Source organism: Anoplopoma fimbria, chromosome 18, assembly GCF_027596085.1.
Source record: "Anoplopoma fimbria isolate UVic2021 breed Golden Eagle Sablefish chromosome 18, Afim_UVic_2022, whole genome shotgun sequence".
Classification (NCBI taxonomy): domain Eukaryota; kingdom Metazoa; phylum Chordata; class Actinopteri; order Perciformes; family Anoplopomatidae; genus Anoplopoma; species Anoplopoma fimbria.
The window spans coordinates 12,984,087-12,999,735 of record NC_072466.1 but is presented as its reverse complement, the minus strand read 5'-3'; the positions used below and the strand labels follow the sequence as shown (position 1 = coordinate 12,999,735).

The following is a 15,649-nucleotide window of genomic DNA, read 5'->3' as shown; positions in this document are numbered from 1 at the left end:
AGAGGTACCTGGCAGACAGTTTGGGTTTAATTTGTCCCTGCTAATAAAAGGTGATACTTTATTATTATAACTTCAGTTACTTTAAAAATGTTGAAAGCTAAATCTAATTAAAAGGTTTCCGGGAACTAGTTGCAATACTGGATTTGGATTTGATAAAGCCATCAAACCCCAACCTTAATTTTGGCAAGAGATTGTTGTTGGATTTTTTTATGCAATTTCTTAATACTCAGAGAACATTACATTCATCCCGATTGTATTAGCTTGGTCACAGACATTTTTGCCAAATTTTGTAAGGCACCTCGAGCTAATTTGTGAATTTCGATACATGCATTCCTTAAGAACATTTGTTTTTCTCACCACAGAATCATTGTTTAACTATAAGTTAAATCAGATAAAAATTACTTTTATGCGCTGACATATACTTCAACCGCATCTACTATGTCTTTTATAGTAAACTGCATATGAATGGATTATAAAGCATATGCACTCGTGTTCCACAGTGCGCATAAAGTTTATGTGTGTGTGTGTGTGTGTGTGTAAACAGCTGTTGGAAATGCCACAGAGAGCTGGCTTGCCGTGGGTCCTCTGCCATCGAAATGTCATGCAAGTTACATTGGGGGGAAAAAAAGCTGCGATACCTCATCCACCCACATGCACACACCCATCCAGCCTTCACGCACAACTTGCACACTCCTGCCTGGCTGTATGATAATGCCACACCGAGGCACAGACACATTCATCACGCCTGTTGTCACTAGAAACAAGCCTCATTATACTGAGCCTGTGATTTATGATTAATATTCACAAGGGGTGTGGCGGCTTGTCAAGCCCCTCCAATCCATTGATTTCATTGAAAAAGAAAAACATCGAGGGGGAAGATGATGGGGGGGGGGGAATGTGTGTGCACGGGGGGGGGGGGGTGATGTAAAAGCTGCAGGGGCATTCCAGTCATGGCGTGGGAAATGAGATGAAGGAGCAGGAAGGTAGAATGGGGGGTGTAGGGTGCTATATATTCAGGGTCCCTATATTCCCTGGCACTGTAAATCGTCTCTGGAACTTTTTTTTTCTGTGGCTTCATTAGTAAGTGTCGTTTCAATATTTATGGCCATGTTAATAATACATCAATACGAGGGGTCTTCGTGGAGAGCTGCAGGCTGTTGGGGGATACAGGCTCTGGCTTTTCACAAAGAGAGGTTCAGGTGAGTGCTATGCAGAGTGTGAGAAGTGACTGAGAGTGGGCTGACTCTGGGTGTTCACGGTAAAAACAGACCCTGGATAGTTTTTTGGACACGCACTGCATCATGGAGGAGAAGTTATCTAGAGAAATGAAGAACCAGTATTTTCTGGCTTGATTGTTGTGACTGTGTTGATTGTGTGTGGGTGTGTTTTGTGATGGTGGTGTTTTATTGGTTGCTGACTGAGAATACTGGTTTTGGGGTTTGGCCTCTCATGTTTTATTTATTGCAGATAAGATGACAGTAGGAGCAGGCCTATGGAGCTGGGGTGAACACTTAGGATCAGCAAAATCTTCCTCCCAATTTCTATGACTTCAATTGATGATTGAATTCATGATCAATTAATCTATCAAATAGCTTTTTGATTAATCAATTAATGTTCAGTCTAATATGTCAAAACCTGTTCCTTGTGCTCTAATTAGTGTTCTTAATTAATTGTCTTGTCCAACCACCAGGCCAAAACCTGAACATATTCAATTATCAATAATATCAAACAGAAAAGCACATATTTGGGTGGCCTTGCTCAAGGGCACTGGTCAACAGACATGGCGGCGGTTGTCTTGGGCCGTGTTTAGGTGTGATCGAGTCTTAAAAAAGACAGAATTGTTTTTGGTAAAGCAGGGACCAGCCAATGTTTGGCATTTGTCATCTTGTTAATTGACTCAAATGAGTAATCAATTATTGTACATTGTTGTCAATTAATATTCTGTCAGTTGACTAACTGATCAATTGACTAATAATTTCAGCACTAGTCACATGCTCTCTTCCCATGTATTGATCCAAAGGCTCATTAAAGTCTATACTTGTGTGAGTGTGCTTGTGTGTCTCAGAGCAAACTTCACCTACCTAATCATCCACCATGTGAGTAGAAATACAGATAACACTTATTAATACTATGCTATAACTTCAAAAGCCCACAATCAGATACAATTATCCAGATAACATATCAAGATACAGATCGCATGCTAAAATTGGGTGCAAATGGGGTCTTAATGTTTCTCGCTTATATTTTTCAAATCTATGTGCCCATCTGTGACCTTTACTCTTGTGCTGCTTTCAAATTATGAATTCCCCTCCAACTATTCCCCTGCATGTCTTTTCTGGAAGCCTCCCCCTACCAGTCATTTTCCCCATCTTCCCCATTTTACTACTCTCTTTTTTTCTATCCTGCTCTCTTTATCGGCCCTCCCTTTTTGCTCTCGGAGTATTCCCACCACTGCTCCCCTCTCTCCTCTTCTCTCTGTTCCCACTCCACTCATCCAGTATGAATTCCTCTCTTAATCCTGTCCACTCCAAATGTCCATCCTCCTCCTCCTTCCATCAGCCTGGGATGGATCTGCCTATCCTGTCCGGGGAGACAGGGAGGGGGAGAGAGTTTGAGGATCTGAGACCTGGGTTGGGCCCTGCCTGCCTTCCTGGGACACAGCTGTGAAGAACAGGGCTGGCTCTCCCTTTCACTGCACATCTGGTGCGTGGGGGGACTGGGCCATGTTGTGCTCTGTTGTTTTGTCCTTGGCTCAGCATGGTTGCTGGATTTTTTGGCCTGGCTACGCTGGAGTAGGTTTGGATTTCGGTTGCGGATCGGCCCACTGCTGTACCCACACGGCTGAGCTGTGCTCCTATGGTGTAGCAAACGATGGTTATTAAGCCGATGGAGTAATTATTAGCTGCAGTATTAGCGTGGGCCCAGTGCATCTTTTTGGGCTGTTTCCCTCCGTAGTGTTCTTCAATGGCTGGCTCGGCAGTAGCAGGTGGAGTGTCGCACTCCTTGCATTATGTAACTCCACCCCAATTTAGATCTGACTTCAAATAAATGGAAATCAAGCTGCTGGTTGGCTCCTTTCCCCGCAGATATAAATAGCATTTTCAAATCTTATCTAGAAACAGTGTTGTAGAGGGGAGAGGCTTTGAAATGCAGCCCGACGATTAGGATCCCATTGTTCCGCTCCACACCCCCTCCATTCTCCCGGCTGCTTACAGTAAGCCTGAGGATCTGTGTGTATGTGCCTGAGTGTGTAGCCCTGCACGTGTGTATGCATTCATCTGCATCTCAGTGTGATTGAGATAGTGGCTAATGGTAAGATAGCATGTGCATGGTGTCGCTGGTTGGAGAGCTTGTGAGTAATTGGTGTATGCATGTGTGTGTGTGTGTGAGTTGCTGCTGGGTGTGTCTTTGATGATGGATGCTGTGCCTCTGCTGCTTACCCCACTGCTCCTCTCAGAATTAACAAGGTTGCTAAGATACAGTGGGCTTATATTAGATTAGGTTATCTGCTGTTATTGCCGTTACTATATTTTACCCAGCACTGTGAAGCCTTTATTAATTTGGAAATTTACCCTGCCATGGAATGAAGATGCTGGTATTTGTGCACCACTGCTCCTCGCCTCTCCTCTTCTGGCTGTGAGGGGGTCGTAGTGCTGAAAGCCCCCAAGTCAGATGTCTACCCCTCCCCATTACAATCTGGAGGCGGGTCCGTACCTCTATTCATCATTAAGCTCATTTAATCCAAGGCCTAGGGCCCAGTGTTTCCATTTGACACAGAACAAGCTATTGAAATAGGCGACATGAGGCGGTCATATCACTTTGGCTGAGGCTTATTGGTGTGCAGAGGTGTTGTCACTCCCACCAGCAGATGTTAGCCCTATCCAGTGGTTTGACCTCCATAGAAGCTTCTCCAGGGCTGGAGGGCCATTGGCACTGCTGTTAGCGGATAAAGTACAGGAAACAATCGAGATGCCAAGTGGGCTGTTCAGACGAAGAAGGCGATGCGCTGCTATCCCTCCACTTGTGGGTTTTCCCTTTCTCCTGCACATGTAGATGTATTCAGCAATTTTAGGACAAAATGAATGAGCACTTTGTCGGGATGATCTACGTTTTAACTGACAAAGCTTGTTTAAACATATTAATGAATAGTTGACGATACATATCCATTTTTTGCTTAGTACTAAAACACCCAAGACGGCCATATTTAATTTAAGAGCAGCAGTGTATATTGACATAATGATGGATAAGCACTAATTGGGCTGGAAGCAGATTTTGGCTCAAACAACCTTAGGCCCTCTGTCTTGCACTGTGATTTGTAGCGCACGTTGTGTAAAATTGCTGACCCGTGTGTGTGTGTGTGTGTGTGTGTGTGTGTGTGTGTGTGTGTGTGTGTGTGTGTGTGTGTGTGTGTGTGTGTGTGTGTGTGTGTGTGTGTGTGTGTGTGTGTGTGTGTGTGTGTGTGTGTGTGTGTGTGTGTGTGTGTGTGTGTTCATATACCTGAAAAAAGTGTATGAGGCTGGTGTGGTTGTGTGACATTTTTCTATATATGTGTACTCATGCACACAGTGCTAGTGTGTGTGTGTGTGTGTGTGTGTGTGTGTGTGTGTGTGTGTGTGTGTGTGTGTGTGTGTGTGTGTGTGTGTGTGTGTGTGTGTGTGTGTGTGTGTGTGTGTGTGTGTGTGTCTGAAAGAGAAAATGTCTCAGAAGACCTGCTATAAGGGAAACCCCATTAGAGTGGGATCCCAGGGAGATAATGAGTGCTGACTGCTTTATGTCCTGGAAATGATTGAGTGGAACATAGTAGCAGTTTATGAATCCTCTCTGCCAGTGGCTAACAGAGTGACAGCACATAGCCTGCTAGCTAGCACAGCTATTGTATTACAGATGGAGAACATATATATATATCATCAGAAATAGACACGTAGCATGCATACTAACTGCATTTTGACTACTAGAAAAACTTCTTCTCCAGACAGACAGCATCTATCCTACTTGTTAGATGAAATTCTGTCCCAAATCCACAAGATATGTTTCAACTAGGAGGTTGCTAAAGTAAGTGCGCTCAATAAAGTCAGCAACCGTGTCAAAAAAAGTGCGCCGTCAATGCCGTTTTTTTAATGAACACAATAGGGCTGGGTGATAATTCAATGATAAATGATTGTCTTTCAATGGAATCATATCATGAGGAAATCATACATCAAGATATTGTGATACATCATTATTTCTAAATGATAATTATTTCTAAATGATAATAACAGGCACATAGTAAATACAATTTCTCCCAAAAACTGAATTGACAACTGCTCATGGGAATACCCCAGTGTACTCAAATCAAGCTTTCTTCTTAATCTCATCGTCATTCTATAGCTGGGATTATTTATTCATTTATTTTTTGTAGATTCACTTGAAATGTTCATCTTGCACCAAAGTTCTTAATTAAATGAGAAATAGTTTTTATCTGTCAAGTATATAATTCACACAGGAGAATATAACATTTGGCTTTCCCATTCCAAATAGATATATTCCATATGGACTACTGAATTACCAGAAAACATACTTTAATGTTATCGAGACATGAAATTACCTTTATTGGGATAGAAGACTTTTGGCAATATTCCCCTGCTCTACTGTTGGACAAAGGACGAGCTACTAACAGCAGTGAATGGTGGTAAAACCGCTCCTGGATGATCTTTGAAACTGAGAAATAAGAAGATTTTTCTTAAAGTACAATACAACATGAAAAGATAAACAGAAGTAAAGTTTACCTGTGCAGAATGAAGTCACTCTTTCTCTGTGTGTGTTGTTTTTGGACTTTCTTCTTGCTTTGTTTATATAGCCAGGCCGGCTGCACGTGCTTTTAGTGCATGTGTACGTGCCCACCTGGTTAGCTCACGACTGCCAATCTGCACTCCGCTTATTTTATTCCTATTATAAAATGGTACAGTACATGCATTTCTTTATTAGTAACCTGTATATCTCAGGTTAGCAGAAAGCTTGCTAACAAAGCTATCTGTATCATCAAATAGGCATACTCGCATACTTTAACTACAGTCTTTGCATGACTAACTAGCTTATTCACAGTAATAGTCTCACACCACCTGTTGCTATCCACTATTGCCTATTCTCATTTGTTTGGCTTGTTTATTAGTTTTTTGTCTGCAGTGTTTCTTTCACTTATCACAATGTTACTGACTGAAGAAGCTCAAAAGAAACGGTTGCGCGTGCATCCATGTGTGCGTCTGTGAGTGAGCGTGCACCTCGGTGTTTGTCGACAGCTAATCACACATTCTGCTGCAGCAAAGTGCATAATATTTTGGTTAGCAAGTCATGGCTGCATGCTAGAGAACCTCTGGTGGCTGCAGTGACTCTTACTCTGTCAAAACACCTTCGTTTTATACTGCCATTGACTGCCTGCTGACTCCTAAACACTACTCTCCACTGGCCTCCAGCCACTAGGGGGCCGCTAGTGATAACACAGCTGAGTGCAACTGCAAATCCAACATCTGCTACTCTGCTACTAGCTAACTGGATGAATGGCGTGTTTGTCTTACAGCTAACAGAACTACCAGTAAAAACGTTGCTGTATACTTCTCTGTAACTCAGCTGCAAGTTTAATTTTTGTTTAGCAAGATTGTTTTTATGTGTGATATATGACCACTTCAGGCATATCGTCTGGATACATCACTGCTTGTTTTTGAGTTTGAATAAAGAGACGCCTACAGCCCGTTGGAGCCTAGATTGGGTTTAGCCAATTGTGGGTTGTATTCATTCATTCATTCACACGACACAACAATGGTCGTTGCAGATACACCTGGCGGAGATTTCAACTACATTATACACTGTTGGGTAGTTTAACCAACAGCTATGCATCATATTCTATAAGTTCATCATATGCTTCATGACAAGAACAACCTTGTTCTCAGCTTTTATACAATGCTCTGATCCAAGAGGGTTTCTTTAGCTTAAGAAGTATGATGAAAGAAGTAGTAGGATCATTTTCCCAATCCATAAAGGAACACTAAATCCTTCAGTTCATCACAAATTTAAAACCTGACCTTTTCATCTCAATATAACCACATAACAAAGTGTTTTGGTTGTATTGTGCCGACAGGGCCATTGGTTTTACACGTATTACTTCAGGTGAGCAACCACATGGAAACAGAGCTTAAAAATACTTTGTCTACATACACTTTTCTCATTCCTCTTTTCTTTCCTCTCAAAAAAAGAATTCCTCTGTTTCTCCATTTATTTTTCGCTCTATATTGACATTTTCTCCCTGATCAGTTCTCTTTGGTCTCCTGATGTCTCCCCTTGTGTCCTGATCTCTCCTGCTCTGCTATGGCTTAGCAATTAACCCATTTAAGAGCGTTCGCAAGTGTTGGTGTTAGATGTATACGTCTCGATCCCATGTGTGAGTGGTGTTGCCCTGCGTAATGCCTCTGAAGCACAGGCCTCCTGCTCTCCTCCCACTGCTGTAGCCTGGGGACATCCATGCTTCTGCACTCAAGCGCTCTCACAGGTGGAGGCAAATATGAGATGATAGGAGTCAATAGAGGCATAGGCCCCAGAAAATAATATTAAATTGAATAAAATATTACAATTACAGAGATGCCCATATACAATCTGGATCAAGATACTGCAATTCAAGCATTTAAAGTTAATTATGGAATAATATAGTCTAGTTATAATCACTGCATATTTTCAGAGTTTTGAGGCACATCTTTTAATTATAATTGGCACACACAAATAAAAGTGGATAAAAAAAAAGAATAAGTAAATAGACAAAAACAGAAACAAATGAAGGCATAGTGACGCAAAAGTGTGCAGCCATAAGTTCAGTCTTTGGTCGCACTTAATATCATGAATGTCAGATATGATATTGATTGCACTGGCTTGAATCAAACTTTGCATTGCCAAGACTTCTTCACTTTAAATGTCTGACCCCATAAAAGCAGTATGATATACTGGTAGTCGAGAAGCAGTTTCAGCTCTGACAGCTGTCAGTCTGTCCCTACAGTAGCTGTCTGTCCGTTAGTGGTTGTCCAGCATTGTAGAAGAGTTGACATTTAGTTAGATATATATTATATGTTACATGGTTAATAGCGTTTGTTGGGATGGGAGGGGGTCACTACATTGCGTCCTAGACATAGGACTAAAGTAGTGTGACTCTGAACTTGTCGTTAGGTTGAAAACAAAGCTAAATGGACGTCTGCTGTGATTCCTGGAGATGTTTGGGGGCATTTCGATGAAAGCTGAGCTGCAGAGTTACCTGGAGAAAGGTGTATGGGTGGAGCTTGGGAAGTGGGAGGAAGCCAGCGTCATGAATTCTTCTCCTTTTTCTCCTCCCCTCTCACTCCTCTTCCTCCATCCTCCCTCCCTCTTCCCCTGTCTTCAGCTCTTGCACAGGATCACATTAATATTCCTTTGAAGCCTGTTTTAACTGCAGCCAGATTTCCCTCTATTCCACTCTCTCTCCTCTTCTCCCTTTTTGTGTTTCCCCCATTTTTCTCCCACTTGCTTTCCGACTAGTTTCCCTGCTACTGTTTTCTAGAAGGGATCACTTTCCTACCATTTCTACTAACTGGTGCAGCAGGGAGGGGCAGTTTTATTACCTTCACTCAGGAATTCCCCTTGTTGCACACACACACACACACACACACACACACACACACACACACACACACACACACACACACACACGCACACACACAAACACACACGGGTACACACACACACACATATAGAGGGGTGGTGGGTACCGATGCCTTTGACAGAGCGTGTTGATTGGTTCAGAATGGTTGCTGCCTCTTGTAGGAGAGTGGAACGGCTATTTTTAGATCAAGGGGTAGCTGGGAGAGAAAGACTGAGGAGGGTTCTGTGTGTGTATGTGTGTGCGCGTGTGTGTAAGGAATACTGCAGTCTTGAAGGAAGTTCCCTCTTTACACACATATACACACAAACACACATACACACATGCACTTATGCAGCAGTGCCCCTCTAAAGCCAGGGTGGTGTGTATTCCATGTGCTTGCTCCCCTTTTTCTCTCCACCCGCAACCCTTTTTTTCTCGCTGTCCCCCCCCTTCCTTCCTGCAGCCCTCTCTTTCTCTCTTTCTGAGCTGGCTCGGTGTGCAAATGTCAGCACTCTCCCATTTATTTGCCAGAGCCCAGAGCAATGTCCTGCACCCTCTGTTTACCTCTGCCTCCACACTGCTGCCCCATCGCCGCTGCTTTTCTCCTCATCACACTTTCCCCCATCTTTAAAAAAAATCCCTCCAACCGACATCCTTTTTCATCCACTCTTCTCCACCTCAATCTCCCATTTTCCACATGAAACATCCTTCACTCTCATCCCTCCATCCTCCAGCTCTGTTGCATTCCTTTCCTTCACTCCCCCCGCCCCCCCCCCTTTGCCAGAGCACTTCCATTTTTTACACCATTCTTGCTTCACCCATCCACTCACCCCCATCCCTCCGCCCCCTCCTCTCGTTCATGGATCATGGCACATCATTGGAGTAACATCATGACATTTCCAATCTTGTCTACAACTAGCACGTCAAGTTTTTTGGATTAAATCCACTGCACCACCATCACCACCACCACAATCGTCGCCCCCCTCTGGTGCTTCGTTTTGAAGCTATTTTAAGACACGAGCGTGTCCGTTCACATTTGGCCCTGTCAGATCACAAAACACCTTGTCCCTCTCTTCATCCTCCTCGTCTGTCTCTTTCCGTCTCCTCTCACTTTGTTATTTCTTTTCCCATTTTCCTCTCCCCATGCCTTCGTCCTTTTTCTCCCTGTCTCACTCTATCCGTCACTCTATCCGTCTGTGATCACCAGGATGACTCATGTGGCTCGCACCTGCTCTGCAGTCGAGGGGCTGCCGTGCTTTTATAAGGAGAGGTTGGAGACGATGAAGGTGTGGCTTCACGTAGGCTCAGTGTGATCAAACAGTGTGCAGGGTGAAGGTGATGTCAGTGCTTCATTCACATTGTTGCTATATTTGATTTGCAACATGGCGCAGAAGACAACGTAGCAGTTGCACCAGACAGGATTTTTAGATACAGTCAGGTTCACCTGCTTTATTACAGTCGAAACTTAGAAGTGGGGCCTCAACAAATTAGAACATCACATCTTCTCTAATTTAGACACAGTGGATTAGCTCTGTACTGTATGTCCAGAATACAGATTATTCTCACTTGAGTGAAATGTGGATCAAAATGTAAGAATGAATACAGAAACATCACAGAGTTATTCGAAGATGTGAGCGATGGGAGTTCCTTGGAAGCTGTTCATCTAGTTTTTATCATCTCATCAGGAACAAAGATAATTTTCTGGTGTTTCGTAATTTTCTTCGTCTGATGATTTGTTCATTCATCAACCTTGAAAAAGCACATGTGGCCATTCCAGTTTAGAAAATTGGAAAACTGCAATTATCGGTCTTGCAAAGCGAGTGAGTTAGCTGGCAGGAGAGTTAAGGGGTTTTGGAAAAAAAGCGTTTCAGTGTTTGGATAGTATGATACCTTTTTCCTTGTAATTAGTCACAATTATGAGAAATAATCATTCACTGTTTGGACAAGTCTTTTATGTAACGATAGCAAGTTGTGCTAAAGCCCTTGCATTTCATGTTACATTTCTTATCATTTTTTTGCTAATTTTCCTTTCTTGTGTCTCTCTCTGTCTATCCAGTGAGTGACAGCTGTTTTCGGAACCTCGCAGAGGATCGCAGTGGCGTCAACCTCAAAGATCTCATCCATGATCCCTCCCTGTGAGTATTGGCTTTTTTATTACAGCTCAACCTACAGAGATGATAAAAGAAAACATCAGGCAACACCTTCATATTCACAATCATTTATTCAAGAGTGCTTTAACTAACCTTAAATCCATGACACTTAAAACAGGCTCTCTGCGGGTGTTTGCTCTTGTGTGTGCAAGCTGTCTTCTTTTATGTGTAACTAAGAAACTAAAAATATCTCTTCAACACAACATGCCAGGGCTCGGTGTCACCCTATGGAGAGAAATGTTCAGCATGCATGGCAACAACAAAAGAGCTGCAGCACTCTTCTGTTTAAGGATGACTCTCAGTAGCTGGAGGAAGTCGTTATTTGCTCAAAGGATCTAAAGGAGGTGAAATCAAAACTTTTTTCCATTAACAGGGATGCGATCGGTGACACAGTGGAAAACAATAATCTCCATCACAACTGAACTTCAAGTGTGTGTCTAAACAAACCTTTTCAGAAGCTTTAAAAGGTGCATGGCAGTGTTGTTGTCAAGAACACCTAAACCAAGACCAAGTTGTGACCAAGACCAGAATGCATCAAGGCCAGAATGCATCAAGACCGATACAAGACCGAGACTTTGAGGGATTGGGACCAACACACTACATAACACACTTAGGATAAAATATGGAAAATGTAAAGCATAGACACTTCTAAAATTGAGGTGTGCACATCCCATTAAACACCCAGAGAAAACACATGAAGATTACTGTTTGTTCACCTCTTTTATTGCAATATATGATCTATGTGTGTCTGGATAAGTGTACATAAGACATTTCTTGACTAATTAATCAAAAGGCCTTGCGGAGGTCAATTTTATGTGTGGGAATGTTCTTTTGTTTTCTACAAGCAGTCACAGTAATGTTGTTAACAAGGAAATAAGACAATGCACATGAAATGTATTGATATCCCCGCAGTTGTGGTCTTGCCCCGCCTTGAAAATAAATCTGAGTGCTCTTTGTCTGAGTCCGAGGAAAAATGCGATCCTTTCAGCCCGCAAAGGAAACCAATCTCGAGCACTATAACACTGGCGCACGGCAGTCCCTTTTGTGCTAGCTCCAGTCATATAAACATAGAAGTAACAATGAGCATCTCTTTTGTAGAATTCTTTAACTTTAAACCAAAGCAAACCGTCTACAGTTTTATACGAGTGTGAAGGTAATAAAAGGGCAAGCTATTCACTAAAAAAACACTTATTACACATAGCATCCCACACTGTGATAAGACACGTGACCAAAAGTATAATGGCCATATAATCTGGTCTACTGCTTCTACTGAATATTTCAACCAAACAGCCCACGGCAAAAAAGATCTGACGTAATGTTTTATGTCAGATTTGATGTCTCTATGTCTAGCTTGAGCTTTTATATCGATGCACATGTCACACGTTGCTTTTTTGAAATGTCGCTTCAGCCTGTGACTCAAACTCTACGAACTGTGAACCCCAACATGCAACCTCAGACATGCTCCTCTAGACAACCTAGTCATTCTCCATGCAGACATTGATTTGCTCTAGCTCCCCTGCTCCTCTGTCACAATATCACATCAGTCAATATATCACTGGAGTGTCACCAGTTTTCCCGCTATGGGACGCTGGACTGATCCATGCTTGTCATGTCCTACGGTATGTTTATTTTGAGGCTGATGTGTAATATGTATGTGTCAAGTCTGTGTGACACAGAGAGGGAGTGTGAGGAGGCTTGTGCCATGTCATGTGCGTCACGCTAGACAGAGCGTCAGAGAGTGATTATCCACCGCATGCTTATTTATACAGTGTGCACGAGGGAAGATTTGGACTTGTTTTGTATTGGGGTTTTTTCGTGTGTATCTGTCCGTGGATACATGAATGTGCTTTAATCCATGGTTGTGTTTTTTGTGGGGTTTTATACAGTTGTGTATTCTATAAGGTCATGTCCTGTAAAAGCTGTAAGAATCAAAACAGATCAGCATTGATTTTAAGTAGTTTTTCAAGCTTGTGAGAAACAATATTAAGGTGCTTTTTTACAAACATGTAGTTTAGCTTGTGTAGTTTGCTTCACATAATGCCATTCAGAATACGGAAACACTTTAATGCAAAGTATCTGCAAAGTCACAAAATATTGTTACTTAACATTTCAGGAAACATGTTTTATTTTTTACCCTCAATACCCTCGGTACCGGCTTGTGGTTATTTAAGTAAGATTAATAAAGAGTTAATGTTTATGTTAAGGCAACCCAAAGCACTTGATATTGGTTTAGTATTGAAAAAGTCAGTGCTGACTGGACTGGACACGAGACAACCTTTAGAAGCTCTACTACTAAAAGTGTTTTGCAAGAGTAAAATAATTTTCCTAGCAAGAGTGTAACAAAATACTTTTTATTAGCATTTTATTTGGGGTATTTTTGGTCTAAAACAATGTTGTTTTAGGAAATCTGCGAAGGTATTATCACTCAAAAGGTAAAATAACAAACACTAATCTATGTCAGTATATTGTCTTGCAGCTAAAAAGACTCCAATACAGCAAAACTCATTGTCAATTATGTTTCGAGGGAAACATGTTTAAGTTTGTTTTTGACGTATAATCGTTAATGCGTTTTGAAATAACCTAACCAAGTAGTTTTGGTACCTAAACATAGCCAAGTAATTTTGTCCATTTTGTTTTGTTTCAATTTACAATGTTAATCCAGTTAAAACTGTCGAAACATATTTGAGAAATGCATTTTAGTTGTATGGTAACGTCATTTTGAAGGGACAGGCTGGCATGACATGTTCTAATCTCCATCCAAGAAATTATTTAATATTTGGATACAAATCAAGGCAAGGACTGCACTGGGGGCATCGTAAGGGGCTTTGGAGTCCACATTAACACAACTATAATAGTTATAGAGAGCTCTTGTTGTTTCCTATGGCTAAAATCAACATATCATCAATTTTGAACTGTCCTGATGGAGAAAACCAGTGTTGACAGGTTATAAAGGGTTCAATTGCAGCCAACTTATATTGGTTGGCAAGTTAATTGATGTAATGCTTGTTGGCAAGGGTCTCATATTTGGGAAATGAATGGACTTAGACATGATAGCTGGTGGTATAGCTCAGTGTGGATGCAGAGTTAAAGGCTCTGGAAGGCACTTTGGATGAAGGTGTTGTATACAAGTTAACCAAGAGAGTGGATCTTGGGTTAAACAGGGTGCTGTGAAACATTTGAACTGGACATTCAGACAGGCGGTCAGTGTCTGAAGTGTCCATGTCTGCTCTGCTGTGTTGCCGTGATGGTAGCTGATGCAGACGGGCTCTGGCTGACCTCCTCTGGCCTGAGATCCTCCGTGCCATGTTAATCCACGCCGCACCACGAGTCAGCTGCTCCATCAGGTTGACCAGCCGGAACGCTGTGCCCTCAATGTGCCACCGCTGCTGTGACAGAGATGCATAGACAGAGACAGAAAGAGAGAGAGAGAGAGAGCGGGGGAAGGGAGGGAGGAAGGGAGGGAGCCACAGCGGGACACATAACATAAACTATAATCACAGGCACACACACACACACACACACACACACACACACACACACACACACACACACACACACACACACACACACACACACACACATGTTGGCACATGCGATCAATCAGTCTGCCCAGTTTGGCATTCAGGAGTATCCAGAGGTGTGTCAGGTGGAGAGAAAAATTATATGTGGCAAAAAAAGAGAGAGAGAGAGAGTAGCAGAGGGGGGTGAAACAACTGATACTCAGACTCAAGGACACACAGATGAGGCAGGGGTGTGTGTGTGTGTGTGTATGTATTAGTTTTTCTGTATCCATCTTTACCTTTCTAAACTAGTACTATAGTACTTTTGTTTAGGTTCATACATTTTGGCGAGTCATGTGTGTATGTGTGTTTGTGTGTTTGTAGTGAGTTTTCCTCCCGGGCTGTTGAGCCAACACTGCGTCTCTGCCCTTCAGCGACTTGTGTTGTAACAACCTTTGTCAATTTTACAAATTGTCACGGCTAAGAATAGCCAAGAGTCAATCAGATGGCTCAATTTCACTGTCATGAGACAGTCAGGACACACACACACATAAACCTGTACTGCCAGAGATCCAGTGCCAATGACCATCAGTAATAATTATGATACATTTTTACTTGGATTAACTTTGTAATCGCAAATATTGGTAATCAATATGTGACAGTAACGTCTCCATGAATTTGAAGCTCCACCTGCATACCTGGGCAAAGGTGTAAATTGCAAGTAATTGAAACACACATACAAGCAGTGCTTGTTCCGCCACAGATGTTAACTTTGTTGTTAAAACAGATAGATGAAGTCAGTTTGATATTTGGAGTAGCCACAATGGTTTAGAAAGACAAAATGAAATTGGAGAGAGACTTTCAGCAATGGCAGATCTGAACCAGGATGACATTTATTCTGTAAATAAATAGAACGCTTGTGGGGTGGAGTGGTCTGCAGAATATTTTAAAGTGTGTGTGTGTGTGTGTGTGTGCGTGTGCGTGTGCGTGTGTGTGTGTGTTTCTGAGGCAGTGTGCATGTTGTTTAGTGGCTGTGAGTGGAGTCATGAGAGTGGAACCCCTCGCTGAGCACTCAGAGCTCTCATCACGGTAGGGGTTTGAAGAGGTGGGCTAGTCCGCTCCTCCTCCTCCTCTACCTCCTCCATCCTTCCCTCTATCAGCTAACATGGTGAGAGGTGACCCCTTGAGAGCTTTCCTACATATGGACGAACAACTCAGCTGCAGTGCTACTACTGCCAGTGTGGAGATCCTCTCCTCCCTGGGCGGAGTGTGTATGTAAGAACGCAAGAGAAAGAAAGAGAGAGTGAGATTGAGTGCTCTGTACAAAGAGCTTGTATTATTAATGAAATCACCCTGGCAGATGGGTC

The 15,649-nt window shown here is 42.4% G+C and overlaps 1 protein-coding gene across 2 annotated transcripts in view; it reads left to right on the top strand.

Annotated features, from left to right (window-relative positions):
- Positions 1-15,649, top strand: part of gphnb (gephyrin b) — an 87,248-nt gene that overhangs the window by 16,853 nt on the left and 54,746 nt on the right. For both annotated transcript variants that reach the window (XM_054618226.1, XM_054618225.1), the window contains exon 2: positions 10,689-10,767. In XM_054618226.1, coding sequence (XP_054474201.1) covers positions 10,689-10,767 — 79 coding nt within the window. The remainder of the gene's footprint in view (positions 1-10,688; positions 10,768-15,649) is intronic.